We start from the raw sequence: 16,296 nt of genomic DNA on the forward strand, positions 1-16,296 counted from the left end.
CTGTGGCAATCACGAGACTCTCAGTAGGGTATATCTGCAGAGCCGCAAGCCCAACGTCTGGGCGGGGCTTCCCCAGTAAAGGGCCCAGTGATTGGATCACATTTTGGAGATGAGATTGGGTTAGTTCGATTCACATCCCAGTAAAAAAAAAAAAAAAATCGTGTCCGAAGGGAGCAATGTAAACCCTAAATTGTCCCGTTTAACAAATGTACAAACTTCCAGTGCTATGAATGAGTGCTGCTGTACCACTACCAATCCAGACGTTTTCACATTAAAATAAGGCTATTATGTGCATGCACGATTTGTAATCGAGGTGGTCAGTTATTTTGTCTTTTTGACTCATGTCATGTCCTGTCCACACAAGCAAATGTATAGAACGCCGCCCATTCGGGTAATCCCATATAGGTAAATATGCACCGTTAAAGTTGTGTTTTTAAGTAAGAGGGCACCGTTCTCCTTTCACAGGTCATTAGTAACGACATTGTGCGTGTAGAGGTCTCTCTCTCTCTGTCTTAACTACCCTCACATGATAATTGATTGATAAAACCAGTGCATTACTTTGGAGATCATGAGCCAGTCACAGACGCAATATACGGATCCACAGCAGCAACAACACGGCGGGGCTCAGGTTAGCACACATGCTACATACAGTCTGTCATTGTCCTGTGTCCAATGGGACAGACAGAAGACAGTACTTTAACCTAAGCCTGGAAGATCTAAGCATAACTAGTGTAAACTACGATGAGAAATGGCATTGAGTATCCCCCAAAAATGTTTAGACATAACTAGTATTGTTGTTGTGTATGCTCAACTGGAAAGTGAAACTGGCTAGTGCCCAAATATCCTTAATAGGCAGGCTAATCCTGCTCCAGTCCCAGTGTCTCCCCCCCCCCCCTCAATGTACAGTTTTGCTTGTATATACAGTGTGCCCCCCCCCCAACCACCTCCAATGTAGATTACCCAGTATGGTTGTCAATATCCCAGTGTACCCAACCCCCCCCCCCCACCCAACCTCCTCCAATGTACAGTTTCTACGTCAAATGTATATACTCCCTTTTCCTGACTCCTTCTGTATCACAAACAGTACTGTATTTGCAAATCTGGTATGTCATAAATGTATAGATGTAGCAGTACTGACTATCTGTATGTCATGTATGTCATATATGTCCTGATGAATTGAAAATGGGGGACCCTGATGTAAACAAGACGAAAGTCTTTCTCTGGTCTGCATCCCCTTAACAATTGTGTGTATTGAGCTGTACTGTATTGTACCCATTCTGCAATCTGTTAATAAAGTTTTCAATCAATCAATCAAGCATGCCCAACGACTGATGTACCCCTTGTGTTACCCTCACCTGCTAAGACCATGGTACCACTACCTACACCAGCACATATTTCAGGGGGGGGGGGGGGGTTATCATCACTGACATGGTTATCATGGGTAGTGGAAGGGAGGATTGATTGATTGATTGAAAAGTTTATTAACAGATTGCAGAATGGGTACAGTACAGCTCAATACATACAATTGTTAAGGGGATGCAGACCAGAGAAAGACTTTCGTCTTGTTTACATCAGGGTCCCCCATTTTCAATTCATCATAACATATATGACATACATGACATACAGATAGACGGTACTGCTACATCTATACATTTATGACATACCAGATTTGCAAATACAGTACTGTTTGTGATACAAAATGTGTCCAGAAAAAGAGTGTATATACATTTGACGTAGAAACTGTACATTGGAGGTTGGGTAGGTGGGGTGGGGGCTGTACATTGGAGGTGGGGGGGGGGTTGGGTAGGGGTTGAGATTGCACAGTGTACTCTGTGCCTGGTAAGTGTTGGTCATGCATTGTTCAACAATGTAAACAATATACAATAGGATCCAGCCTCGAAGCCCTATGTCTTTACTGAGGAGGAGAGGAGAGTCCTCCAGGAATGCCGCCGCGAAGCCCTCTACTACCGATGTAAGTGCCCCCAGCTGTCATCCACAGTAATTTCTGATTTGGATGGATAAACCGCTAAGAATGACTAATATTATGTGTACTGCTGCAAGACAACACCCATTCTCTATTTTCAGCTCTGCCGTTTGCTACTGTCACAATGACTGTCACTCAGTTGCTCGTATTAAGAGGTCTGTCTTTGTAATATTTTGCCTTCAAAATTACATTTTATTAAAGAAATCCTCAGGTTTAATTTGATCTCACCTTGTAGTTTTTGTCTTTGTCTCATATAGGAGTTCTGGCACCTTCACCTCGGTTGGGCTCCTTGCCTAAAGTAGCCTGTGAGTATTTACCCATTCTCTGCCACCACTTTGATCATCCTAAATCATCCTCTGCCAGCGCTATTTGTCTATGGAGATGTTCACCTTCTTTGCAGGGCTATAACTTTTTAAATTGTATTGCTAAATTGACATTACTATGGCCCATTCAACATCAATTATCTATCGTTCAGGATGTAGGAACGTTTTACTTTTTCATTCACACATTCATACTAAAATACCGTCTAGAGTATAAATATGTTTTTATCGTTTTCTGCAGTATTTCATAGAACGTGAGATATAGGCATAAATGCATATATTAGATTATCAAATGCAGTTTGATACCGATCAACGTTATATAAAAAAAAAATTCAACTGTACATGGTCCTAAACGCCATGACTGGTCATCTGCGGGTGAACGGAGGGGGGGGTCGTTTATAATTCAATGACCGACGTTAAATGATTTATGTAGTATGGGTGATATATTGATCAGAGCAGTTTGTATCGAAAATGAAAATGAAGAAAAACGCTGAAACTCACCCCAGTCTCCTCGTAGCGTTGGGCGATGAGAGTGGAGCAAACGGATCCCAATTATGGGATGTTGATCGATGCGATCCATTTCCGGTTTGTATATTACTAATACACGTCCAAATCATGTTGATTATTGAATTATGGCAAAGATCCATATCGACGGTGTCTGTATTGAGCCCCGGGACGATAAGCGAGTGGCCGGACGAAAATAGGGGATGGACCGAGCTACAATGGGCACTTCCGGTTTGGCAACTCGCCGATCGGCCACCAGGTGGCGGTATTGAAGCGTTGCAGAGTTGTGATGGCTCAGACAGCATCACCCAAGACTCCGTGGGTGAAATATGAATACCATGACAAAAATATGAAATATTGATCTAAAAAACGCCTTACGGAGTTATTGGCAGACAACGCATTGCGGAGAAACCTGCCTTAACACGTGATTGGCGGAGAATGGGTTAACCTGGGCTAAATATTGAGCTTAACTCTTTGGACGCCACGCAGTTGAGCATCGTTTGTACTTACCACGCAGACGCTCTAAAAGATAGGAATAAGTGGCAGTGTTTTCAGGGCTATAACTATATTCTATATTATAGCTATGGATACAATACTATGGCCCATTTAACATCGACTATCTATCGTTCAATATGTGTTAAAGAAATATTTTTTTCATCAATACATTCCCGTTTTATACCGTGGTGAATATGAGTATAGTTTGAGTAAACCTGTCTAATCCCAGAAAACGATGCTATGCAGCAATGTGCATTTAACTAAAAACTTTGCCGTTTCTCGCCTGTACACGCTACTATTTTTAAATCAAATCTATATTATTGGTATTATGTTTCATCATGAATGCATGAAAGGGTGGGGTGGGGGCGGTAGTTTTTTGATGCTTTGATCGTCACCAACGGCACACGTTGTAGAGTAACATTACACACATATGTTGTGATCGAAGTGAAGTCATGGTTGGATCACAGCAGGATTGATACCATATAGGCCTTACCTTCACTAGGATGTACCCCAAAAAGAATATTCCAATTATCTGATCGAGTCCCAGTATTGGTGTCGATCGTGTCGCCAACATAATCCGCCACACATCATGCACCGGGAGCATTTCACGCTTCTCAATCCGATCGGGACAACCACTCCACTTGCCCGACAAAGAGAAATCCGACCGGTGACTTTTGATTAACGCACAGGCCAAGATATAATGTTTCAAAGGGTGCTCGATACTGCCACCTGGGTGGATGCAGCCGGTATTGCACTTTGGCATTCTCAGGATGATTCCCCATGTTAACCCCGAGTCCGTCTGCCTGTAATGAATGGAAATATCGAATAAAAGAAATAACGATGAAAACCCGACTATACTCAGGTCTGGCGCTGAGCGGTTGGCGAGTTAACCGGACTTTACTCGGGCCTGGCGCTGATTGAGTTAAAGTTGTGTATATTCACATACATCCTTGAGGAGTTGGATTCTTTCATGGAAAATAAATAGCCTAATGTTAGGCTATTTGAAACTTTCTTAACCCGTTGTAAATCAAAGTCAAAGTTTATTTGTCACATTGCCTACATATTATACATGTACAATGTACATGTGCATGCATCAAAAAAAGTTAATAAGACTAACGATACAAAGATAAACAATACAACTCTTAACACTTTCAACGCCAATCACGTAATATTACGTTTTTAGATCGTTTTTAATTTATTTCGATTTCAATATCCTATACACTCTCACGGACCTCTGTGTTACCATTGGAACTCATTCTGAGACCTCGAGAGTGCAATTCCGGCAGAATCCTGCTAGGTGGCAGTATCGCCTACCCTTTGAAACCTTATTTCACACTGTTACATTTTATATGATCCAGGCGGATAATTTGGACCCGTGCAAGTGAAACGGTTCATCCGAGCACCTTGGAACGCGTTCAGCACACTTGATGCATATGTTGTGCCATTTCATGTCAGGGACCCGATGGACAACAATACTGGAAATCGTGATCAGACAATTGGAATATTCATTTTGGGATATCTCCTAGTAAAGGTAAGGACTATATGACATCAATCCTACTTTGATCCAACAATGATTTCACATAGATCGCAACAATCAACGTAGTATTCAAAACGTATGCCATTGCTGACGATCAGAGCATCAAAACATTGAGCGGATAAACATGTGATTCCTTACAATTGGCGCAGGCCGCGACAGACCCTTAACACTTTGAGTGCCAACGACGAGATTAGTCGTGCTAACTCGTAGTGTTGTCAAAAATATCGATTTTTCTATACATATCGATACTTTTTGCACTATCGATACCAGCTGGCACGCTGTCTTCTCTCATCCTACAGCAAGTTCTTGACGCACACACGCTGCTCCCAGTACATTGCCCCTGCCCCTCCCCCTCCTCCCCACAGACCCGTCTAGTGTCAACATCTCTCATTCGCTCTGAAGAGAGCAAGAGTGCAGCTCCTCTTTCAACATCACTTGAAAATGGCAGAGTAAACTATTCACTTTAGTTAAAAGCACAGGGCGTTGTCTAACGTTATGTAGCTGACTAGCTGGCTAGCTACTGATAGCTCATATCAACGGCTGATACCACCATTTGAGTTCGTTTTTGCAGATGTTGGCTAGCTAGCTAGCTAACGTTAGCCACCCAGCAACTGTAGCCAGCGGTCTGTGCTGGCTGCACCTTTTAATTCGCAATAGAGTGGAGCCAACTAACTGTAAAAATCGATGTGATTGGCTGAGACTGTATTTTGTATGGTTGGCTGGCTGGCTGTTGCGGATTGGTGTAGCCAGCTAGCTGGCTGGAAGTTTGTAGTGCAGTAGCTGTCTAGCTGGCTGTTGTTAAAGGTAGCCAGCTGGCAGTTCGTAGTGCAGTAGCTGGCTGGCTAACGTTGGCCAATATAGCTGTAACTGAACGCCAATGATGCTAGCCTCATGTGATCTTATGAGTTTCAGTTCATAGGAATACTTTGACTATAATGGTCAGAAGTAAATTAACTTAGATGCTGTTGTGCTTAACATGCATTCCTGGTGAATTGAAAATGGGGGACCCTGATGTAAACAAGACTAACGTATTTTTCTGGTCTGCATCCTCTTAGCAGTTGTTTTGTATTGAGCCGTACTGTATTGTGCCATACCTGTCAACCATTGCGTTTTTCCCGGGATTGTACTGTATTTCAACCTTCCTTCCCGCCGTCATCCCGTTAAAATATTTTCCCGTATTTAAAAAGAAAAAAAAATTTTTTTTTACAAAATGCCTGCAATTCCTCTCCGTGACGACAGGTGGCAGCAGTGTAGATTAGAACGTTAGCACAGGAAGTCAGACCGGAAGACGGTTGCGACCCGAAGAAGAAGAAGAACAGCGAACGGATAAAGGAGGGGTTTAGCGCGAAATGTATTACATTCTACAACTACCTACCTACAAAAGGCAGAGAAGCTTCTTCTTCTTCTTCTTTTTTGGAGTTTTACGGCAGACAGCCACCATAATTGGGGCATTTACCGCCACCTACCGACCCGGGGATCGGGCCAGTCTTCCAGTCTCCCCTCTCTAACCCCTACTCTAACTACCTAACCTACAAAACAGCTTCCTACAACCACACTGTTCCCCATCCCCGTCAACCTCCATAGACCCCACTCTCTGAATCACGTATAATTCAACTTTCTATCTAACTTCCAACTCTGACCCTTTCCCTCAAACCCTATCATACACCCCCACATTTCTCAAAAACCCCATCACCACCTTCGCCTTATCTCCCCCTCCCCCACTCATGGTTTCCGATATCCCCAACTCCCTAACCCCCATCTCCCTCAATCTTCCCTCCATCTCCCTCCTCCGCACCGTATAAGCCCTACACTCCAACAGTACATGCCCCACTGATTCCTCCTCCTCCTCATACCCCTCACAGAGCCCACTCTGATGCTTCCCCAACAGCTTCAGGTTTTTATTAAACCCAGTGCCCAGCCTCAACCTCATCCATACTATTTCCTCCCTCCTATCTCTCAAACTACCCCCCTCCCAACCCCTAACACTACGTTGGACCTGAAAGAGGTGACGCCCTTTAACCCCCCCCTCCCATCTCTCCTGCCACATCTGAACTGCCCTCTCCCAAATCATCCCCTTCGCCTCAGCCTTGCTGATCCTGACCTGCATTTCCACCACCCCCTTACTCAAGGCCCCCTTTGCCAAATCATCCGCATCCTCATTTCCCCTCACTCCTACATGCGCCGGGACCCACAAAGATCTCACCTCTTTCCCTCGGCTCACACACCTAGTCACACTCATCAAAGCCTGATACAGCAACTCCTGCCGGCTACTGGATCGAAAAGACCTCAGGCTAGCCAACACCGCAGATGAATCACTACATATACATACAGTGAATACAGCGAAGCGATACCGGCAAAGTGGGGTTGTTCCCGGAGAGCTCACTCTCGGCCGTGGTTTCTCAGTGTATAATGTATGGTGCTCTCCCTCAACATGCGAGTAGGGTGAGACAACACCATTCTTTAGTCCAAATAATACCCTACTTTATACTATATTATTGTCATTCATTTACATTTACATTGGCACTGCTTTAACGTTGCATTTACCCATAATCCATTGCTGTATTAGACTGTGCCAGTAGTACTTTTGTAAAGTAATGAGGAGCAAATGTAAAGTTAATCAATACACAATGAAACAATATCTTTATCTATATCACATGTCAAAACTACTTTGATAAAAGAAGATTTCCGTTTTTCATTTCTACTCATTCATCCAAAACAAGATAGCAATTCTACTTCTGCATGCACCGGGAGAATTGAGCTCATACCACAGATTTGGAGTTGATAGAATGGACATTGCTGTTCTTAGGAAATGTTGCACATGGTGGAAATAATGGAAATGAACATTTCTAACATTAACATTTAGTGTATGTTTAAAGTTGATACATTGAGGCATGGTAGAATTTCACTTTATATTACAGCAGTATCCATTTTTAACATTACAATTAGTGTCTGACACTATAGACACATGTTAAAGGCCCACTTGCAGGTTAAACCCTACTCTTCAATTATGGGTAGTTTACATCATTGGTATCTATTTTCATAATTTATTTATTTATTTCCATTTGACGCCGGAAATTCCACTCAAAGGGTTAAAAATGTCCACGCACGAATAACATGTATGGAGCCAATCAAAAAGCTTATCAGCCGCTATCGGTGACGTCACAGCAGGTAACTTTCCCCTATTTCTGATCCACTACAATGGAGTTTGACAAGTGCAGAAAGCTATTTCCTTGATCCAAATGGACGCCTTACAAGACGCAAATGGGTTTAAACGTCGGAGAGACTTTGATGGACCAGCTACAACTGCATTTTATGTTGAAACAAGGTAGTTATAAGGTTTTTAATGTCGTAAAAAAAGAACTACATGTACCACTAGGCAGCCTGTTGTTCAGTACAGCAGCGCTATTGGTCTTTAGGCTGTCGCCTGATCCCCGTCCGGGTCATAGTACCAAGCTGGCTATATGGCTCTGGCTAACGTTAACGTTACCCCGCTAACGTTAGCATTATGTCTACTGTCGTGAACCATTTTAAATCGGGGCATGTAAAAGAGTTTGGGGAACGAGTAAAATGTGCAGGTCCTCTTCTCAGACCTGTGGGGCAAAGCACTGCACGCATCATGCCAGCTAGCAAGCTACACGTCACGGCATGTTGATACGATAGTAGCCCCTCGGATAGCACTCGGTGCATCAGTCACGAAAGGGGCTACCACGATAGCTAACTAACGTTAACGTTACAAGCTCAAACACCTTATAACTACGGTCGTGTCCATAAGTTCCCTAGCAGAATACTTTGTTTGTGAGGACAAAGGTATACAAAGAGGAGAGAACCATTTTAAATCGGGGCATGTTAGGAGTTTCGGGATAGCCGGCTAGCAAGCTAGCTAACTTAGCTACTAACGTTATATACACAATATGTACAACGACACAATGATTTACATTAGTATATTTACAAATATGGTAACGTGGTTGTGGCTTTTACAAATAGTGGTTAGCTTTAGAGATAAATGGCTCTGATCACGGAGCAATAGTGTTAGGTGAAACAGATACTAGCTCCTCGGCTAGCCTAGTAGTAACAACAAGAAGGCTCCTTGCTTCCTGCCACTACCTGCCTGTGATTCTCAGAGCCCCTGCTGCCCTGTACCTGCTGTGACGTCATCATTAAGATGACACACGCACGTTATGAACCATGGATTAAAATATTAATGGTTGTGGTTGGGCAGACAAAATGTTTGATAAAAACGCTAAAACTGGGTCAATTTAGATATTCTTTTTCCCTCTTCATGAAAGTCACCATTGGCCTAGTCACATTGTTTATTGAACAAAAATACAACATGCAAGTGGGCCTTTAAAAGTCAAAGTCAACTTAGTCATTTTCCAATTTGTGCAAGACATACAGAAAAATTCAATTACCGTACATGCCCCCCTTCCCACGGTGTATATATAAAGAGACGATAAACACAAAAGTAACATAGGACACAATATACAACACACAGGACTATGTACAATATAAACAGTGCCTACAATTAAATTAATGAATTAAATAAGAGGTAAAAGAGACCTTGGTGTAAATATTTTTTTATTTGTGTCAACGTTATAAAAATCCTATTGTATTCAACAAATTAATTATGATACACCACAATGTGCCCTTTCTATCTTGTCTAAATCTATGGCCTCGCGATTCCACGGCTGCGCAGTGCAGACAATATATATATATATATATAATATACATACGAGGGGGAGGAGACTACATTGGGAGGGGGCGGGGCGAAATATCCCGGTTTTTCAAATCCCAATGTTGACAGCTATGTATTGTACCCATTCTGCAATCTGTTAATAAAGTTCTCAAAGTACTATTAACATTACTTAATTTCTAAGATTAGATTAGATAATTTAGTTATTTTTAAATGTCTGATCTAAAGAGAAACAAAGGGTTTTAAAATCTGTTAATAAAGTTCTCAAAGTACTATTAACATTACTTAATTTCTAAGATTAGATTAGATAATTTAGTTATTTTTAAATGTCTGATCTAAAGAGAAACAAAGGGTTTTAAAAGTGTTATATTTCTCTTCTCTTATAATACCAGACAGAAGGTGAGGAGAATCGACCAGCAACAAAAGCAAAATAAAAAAATTCTAAATTTAATAAAGAAATTTAAATTTTTAAGATTAAAATCTTTTCCCTGTGGTATCGAAAATGGTATAGAATATCGATACTTTTCAAGGTATCTTATCGAAGTTAGAAATTCCAGTATCGTGACAACACTACTAACTCGCCATGCGTTGAGTGCCAATGATGAGTTTTCTCGTCTTTTAATCGTTATTTCTTTTATTAGCGATATCCATTCATTTTTCATCCATCCAGCCTGACGTTATCATTGTGAATGGGTCTGAGCTCTAAAAGGGCAAATACCGCCGCCTATCGTCTCCCGGATGGTAATGCACATCATTGGATTGGATTGGGTGGCCATGTGCATCAGAAAAAAAGTCCGGTCCGGGGTTTTCCCATCTTTGGCAAGCAGTATCGTGTTACCAGATTGACTGAGGACCCTCATAGCAGCGTCGATTATGTGTTTCGGACTATAACGTTGGATCAATAAACGCGATCAATATTTGGAATGGCGATCAGGAATTGGATTAATCTTTTTGCAGAACATCTGATGTGAGGTAAGGACTCTATTTTACCAGTATTGGGTTAATCGGATATTTTTTTCTCAGCCACACAGTGTCTGTGTGCGCGTGCGTGTATGACGTTAGCGCTGACCAGGTCATGGATAATAGATTTTCCAGCCCGCTTCTCTAGCGTGCATAAGTACAATATCGATAATCTAGCGTTTATTTGAAAACTATTCATAAATCAGCCGAAAAATTACAACTTGTTTTGTGTATTCCACTAAAGAGCTATTATCGCGGAATTTCTCTGGAATTACTAGAACTCTCAAACTATACTCGTATTCAAAACGGAAATGTACCAATGAAAAAACAATCCGTTTCGTACATGTTGACTGCAAGCAAGTCATTGATAAGCGAGGGGTGTTTTAGACCCATAGCCATAATTTAAGATATAGTTTAAGCCTTCGCAAATATCCCCGACCTCCCATTGACTTCAGCGCTGGCACGGAACTGCCATATATGGTCAAAAGGGCGTGGCACTCAATGTGTTAAGGGAGAAGGATCTTCTAAATTAGTTCCATACTTTGATTGAATGAACAAAGGAAAGTTTAGCACACAATAAGGCTGCTAAAGAAGTGGACCCAACAGACTCCCCCTCCAGAATTGTCTACTTGGGGACAGTAACATCATTCCTCACCCAGTATAGCAATGACCTTATGTTTGCCGCCCAATAATAATACATGAAGTTTGGGAGGGCCCATTGTATGAGGTCTTTGAAGTATATCTCTTTTAATCCGGGGGATATAATAAACCTTTTTTAATGAAATGGCACCATGACAATTATTGTATTACTTTAGATGAAAACATTAAAGGATGTCATATTAAAGCATTACATCACGTGCAGGAGTGGGTTGTGAGAATTAGACCATGCCTAGGGGTGGTCGTTAGACCACCCATGGCCGTTGTATAATACATTTAATGCATACTGAAAAACAAATACTGTCAAAACTAAGAAAAATATTGTAATACTGGTATGAAAAATATTCTAATACCGGGCCTATCACAGCCCTACTTGCCCAGTCTGGAACTGTGAATCCTGTGCTTGCCAGCATGAAAGGCTAACATTTTAATTAAAGCACCTGGTTTTATCAAAATGCAGTATTTCTACTGATGCTTGAGTTTAACAGATTTCACTTACACACATAAAGGGATTACAGTAATATCATAAAAAAACAACAGCTGGTAATTATAATCTATTACTGATTTGTTGTTGCATGTCTTTGATATGTTTGAAGGGTTGAAAAGAAAGGTGCTACAAACATAATATTTCATATAATTTTAAACGATTGTTGGCCATAGCTGTACAGTTGATGAGAATGGCACAATTATTGGCATTGCGGTCTAATTGGAATACAATTATATATATTCTATGGCTTTGATCAGTAATTCAAAAGCAATCCAAAGTGAAAGTAATAAGATTACATTGCAGAGTTTGTGTCATCCAGTCGATTAAGACTGATTACAATTTTAATTAATTAGCTATCTGTAACAGATTTTATTTGAAAAGTAACATAAGCGCATACGCAGTTTGTTTCCTTTCTCTCCCCAGTTGCTGGCCTAATGGGCTACATAGGAGGGCAGCTTTCATACCAAAAGACATGCCATGAGAAGTTCAAAAATCTGGAGAATTCTCCATTTGGTGAAGCTTTACGTCAAGGGCGAGGTCTGCCCCAACAGTCAGTATTGAATCAGAAACCAAACCCATCACTCTCACCATGTCTCAAGTCCGTCATTACAATGAGATCTTCATCATACATATAATTTGATGATTGTGTTTATCATCGTTCTTGTTTGGCCTCCAGGTTTGCTCCTCAAAGGCAGCCGGAGATGAGTGATCCCAGCCAGACGATGTATGAACCGGCTGTTCATTCGGTGGCAGAGCCGCACTCATGCGCAGACTCTTTCAGTTACCCTGACGACTTCCCCAGTGACTCCTCCTCCAGCTCGGCCTTCAGTGAGTCGGCTCCGATGGTGGCCGGAGACGACTTCAACCTACAAGGTAGAGAGAAATTGACCTATCTCAAACCCAGCCCTCTTTTCTTGATCCTCCAATCATAACCGTTGAGATGGGTCAATGAAATGCCTTAATTCGTGGATACCACAAGGTTCAGTAGAGCGGTCGGTCGGTGACACCAAGTACCCCATTTTATGATGTAATAGACCTCTGTTTATGATCCACCTGTGGTGTCGGAGCCTTTCCTAAGCCAAATTAACCACATACCTTCCTTGTGTGTGTGTAGCACCCGCTTACTTGGACAACGAGACACCCCAAAAGAAGCCCATGCTGTATGAGGATCTTCGGACAAAGAATCGTGAGAACTATGAAGTGGTGTCGACCCAAAAGACGGAAACTATGTTTAAACCCTCCGCTGAAGTAGATGGTGAGTCTCTCCTTTGTAGTGAGTGATGAACATTTCTTGAATTAAAGGTGCACTCTGTGAGATCTTTGCTCATTTGCAACGAGGAACCCTTTAGACTGGGGAGGAATCCCTTTGGTTTTGTCCTAACAATAGCTTCAATCGCACACCTTGATGAGAGCCAAGGGGCCTAAGGCCCCCACCCCCTCTATTCTAGGCCTTGTCCAGACTAAAACGATTTCGGTCGTATCAGGCAAAGTATTTGATCGTATGTACCTTTCATCCACACGGAACTGCGTTCTGGGAGCCTGAAGATGCTACTTTCTGAGACCAGCTCTCAGAGTGCGCAATTCTGAAGACGCCCCCCTTGCATCACCATCTTTACAAGCGAAGCGCGTCTTCTCCTGAACCGATGATGTGATAGCCCACCTCTCCCTTACCCCGCATGTGAAAACATCACAATAACAATGGCATGTACAGAGTAGTTGCGTTCGTGTTACAGAAGCTATTGAGCTTGATCTGGCTTTTACAGCTAAATGTACTGCGCCTGTACTACCACCGTCGACAACAGATTGACAGCTCCCTTAATCCGCATGCAAAACCCAGCCAACAAAAAAAGAAACATGATACATAATCTTATATGTCCTGGCTAGAAGTGTTTATTAAACACCGGGAGTTATTATTAACACTATCAGTGCCGACCTTGTTTACCTTTTTACCCCGTTGAATGCCATCATCCACTTCAATGTTAGCGTTAAAAACGCATAATCTATGTTTTAAATTATGGCTATGTGTCTAATCTGCCCGTCGCTTATCAATGACTTGTTTGCAGTCAACATTGTCGAAACGGATTGTTTTTTAATCGGTTCATATCCTTTTTATAGCATTTCGAAAAGCTATCGTTCTCTCGAAACATTTCGGGAAATGTAAATATTCCCCCATAAACGTCATTTACTGGAATATTCTAGAATACACAATAACTGTCATTTTTCAGCCTATTTATGAATAGTTTTCAAATAAACGCTAGATTATCGATAGTATATGTGTACTTATGCACGCTATAGAGGCAGGCTGAAAAATCGATTCTCTTATTTCCTCATCAGCGATCACAGCCACACGCAGCATAGGGCAAACGCTTATATCTCCGTGAAAACAGGTCTGATTATCCTAAGACTGATAAAATGGATTCCTTACCTGAGATCAGATGTTATCCAAAAAGATTATTCCAATTCCTGATCGCCATTCCAAATATCGATCACGCTTATTGATTACAGTGTTGGTACTGTAAATACATAATCGTCGCTGTTCTGAGGGCCGGCGATCACTTGGTCTCTTCAGATGCCTTGACGGAAAAATAAAATGAGCAAACTAACCACTCCCCCTGCATCAATCTGAACTGATGGGGTGCAGTTACACAGGGAGAGACGATAGGGGGCGGTATCTTCCCAATTGAGCTCAGAGAGACTCTGCAGCACTAACCCGAGGCTCGATTGATATGAATTCAAATCGGCAATAAAAAAAAATACGGCAAACAAATGACATTTGGCGTCGTCGGCACTCAATGGGGGGTCTGATAAGACGACAATTGTCGTGGCTGGCACTCAAAGTGTTAAACAACAATGGCATGTACAGAGTAGTTGCGTTCGTGTTACAGAAGCTATTGAGCTTGATCGGGATGATGCAACTGTGTGTGATGCAATACACGATACTAGCGTCACATAGCTGGCCTTTTTCTGAAAACCCAAGTAGTAGCCAAGCACATATTGTTCCATAGCATACCCCTTCAGTTGATCATGACAAATCCTCTCTTACCTTGGCGATTAAAAAGCCTCCATAATTTAGTAAATAGTATCTCCATGGCTGGTGTTGAGCTGTAGCCAGCTAGCGTTGATGCTATCCAATGCTATCAACATTAGCTAAATAGCTAACTAAATACAATAGACAGTGGTATCCTGAGGTAATGTTAAATACAGACAATGTTTGCTAGTCGAAATGACTGGACACACACAGGGACAAGTTAAACGTCAATCAATTAATTTATTCCAACAGGTAGTTTGAGCTGCATGTGAGCCGTGGTCTTTCTCTCCTCTCCTTTGGAAACTAATTACGTTAGCTCGAAAAGCACAGAACCGGCCGACACAAGTTAAGCTGCTAGCAACAGACACTATAACACTTCCGGTCGGGGTTTTTCAAAATAAAAGCGACGTCTAAAACAGGAAAGACATTTATCTTGTAAATTTGTGGCACGCACTTATTATCTTGAGACGTTTTCGTTTTTACGGAAACCTTTTTTTAAATGAAAACGAAACAAAAACTAAAAAGATCGTTTTAGTCTGGACAAGGCCTTTGTCCCCATTTTCTCCTGCAGTGTTCTCCTAGCTGGCCAGGATGAGAGCACTCCTCTTAGCCCAATCTCATTTAACCTACATGTACTTTGTACTATTGTGTTTCACTATTAAACCTATATTGATCATGAAGATCCGTCTACGATCATAATTCATGAATCCACTTCCAATAAGGAACAAGCACGTCACTGAGTCTTAAGCGGTCCTCACTGCAACGAGGACAGCAACGACGTGTGTCCACTTAAAACATTAAAAATACATGCATATTCCATGCAATTGACCTATCTCACACCCCGCCCTCTCTTCCTGATCCTTCAATCACAGCAGTTGTTTCCCTCGGGACAAACTTAGTTTTTTTGACGGAAGAGGGCGGATCTTGAGATAGGTCAATCGTTACGTGGCTGAGTCAACACACCGGTGTCCGTCCTGATGGGAAGTCTTACTATGAGTGTACCTTTTTTGAGTGAACACCATTATTATTGCGTGAACTATTGAGGGGGAATAAGACGTGTCTGATTTTCTGTGAATTCTTCTCTTCATAGTGAAGAAGAACAAATATGGAGACGCGTGGGACGAGTAAGAGCGACGCAGAAGCTGTGTTAGAAGTGGCATTGTGCACATTACTGTACGTACAGTACGATAGAAAACACAGTCTTCACCAGAACCGTGAATGTCAGCGTAATATCGAAGACGACCTTCATTGTGTTATCAACTTGCTGAAAACAACCCAAGTTCTCTAGTGATTTCTTTGAATGGCTTCAAAATCAACTGGGTTATCTGTTTAAAATGTATTGTCTGTTCTTCTTAGAGAGCTGTTTTTTAGCAGGACACCCCACATTACAAGTATCGAATCAATAATTACTGTACATGCTGGGTTCCCACACTTATTTTCCCATAACTTTTCCATAACGTCATATCTGATTCCCATGGCCATATTTCTGCAGTTTAAAATGTTTCTTTCTTTAAAAAAAAAAGAAAAGAAAACGTTTTTAAATGTTCTGCCCTTGCAGCTTAAGCGGTTAAGTCTCAGAGACACATTGAAAGTGGGCCATTGTTTACCATGGTACTGAGATTGCATTAGGCAAG

General features: G+C 41.8%; 1 protein-coding gene across 1 annotated transcript; it reads left to right on the forward strand.

Annotated features, from left to right (window-relative positions):
- The first annotated feature begins 450 nt into the window (after positions 1-450).
- Positions 451-16,194, forward strand: ociad1 (OCIA domain containing 1). Its single transcript, XM_084307478.1, has 8 exons — positions 451-628; positions 1,888-1,972; positions 2,086-2,139; positions 2,242-2,289; positions 12,058-12,184; positions 12,311-12,507; positions 12,749-12,889; positions 15,753-16,194. The coding sequence occupies exons 1-8, from the start codon at positions 569-571 to the stop codon at positions 15,788-15,790; spliced, it is 750 nt and encodes a 249-aa protein (XP_084163604.1). The 5' UTR covers positions 451-568; the 3' UTR covers positions 15,791-16,194.
- The last annotated feature ends 102 nt before the right edge of the window (positions 16,195-16,296 follow it).

This window comes from Notolepis coatsorum, assembly GCF_963971535.1.
Source record: "Notolepis coatsorum genome assembly, chromosome: 2".
Classification (NCBI taxonomy): Eukaryota; Metazoa; Chordata; class Actinopteri; order Aulopiformes; family Paralepididae; genus Notolepis; species Notolepis coatsorum.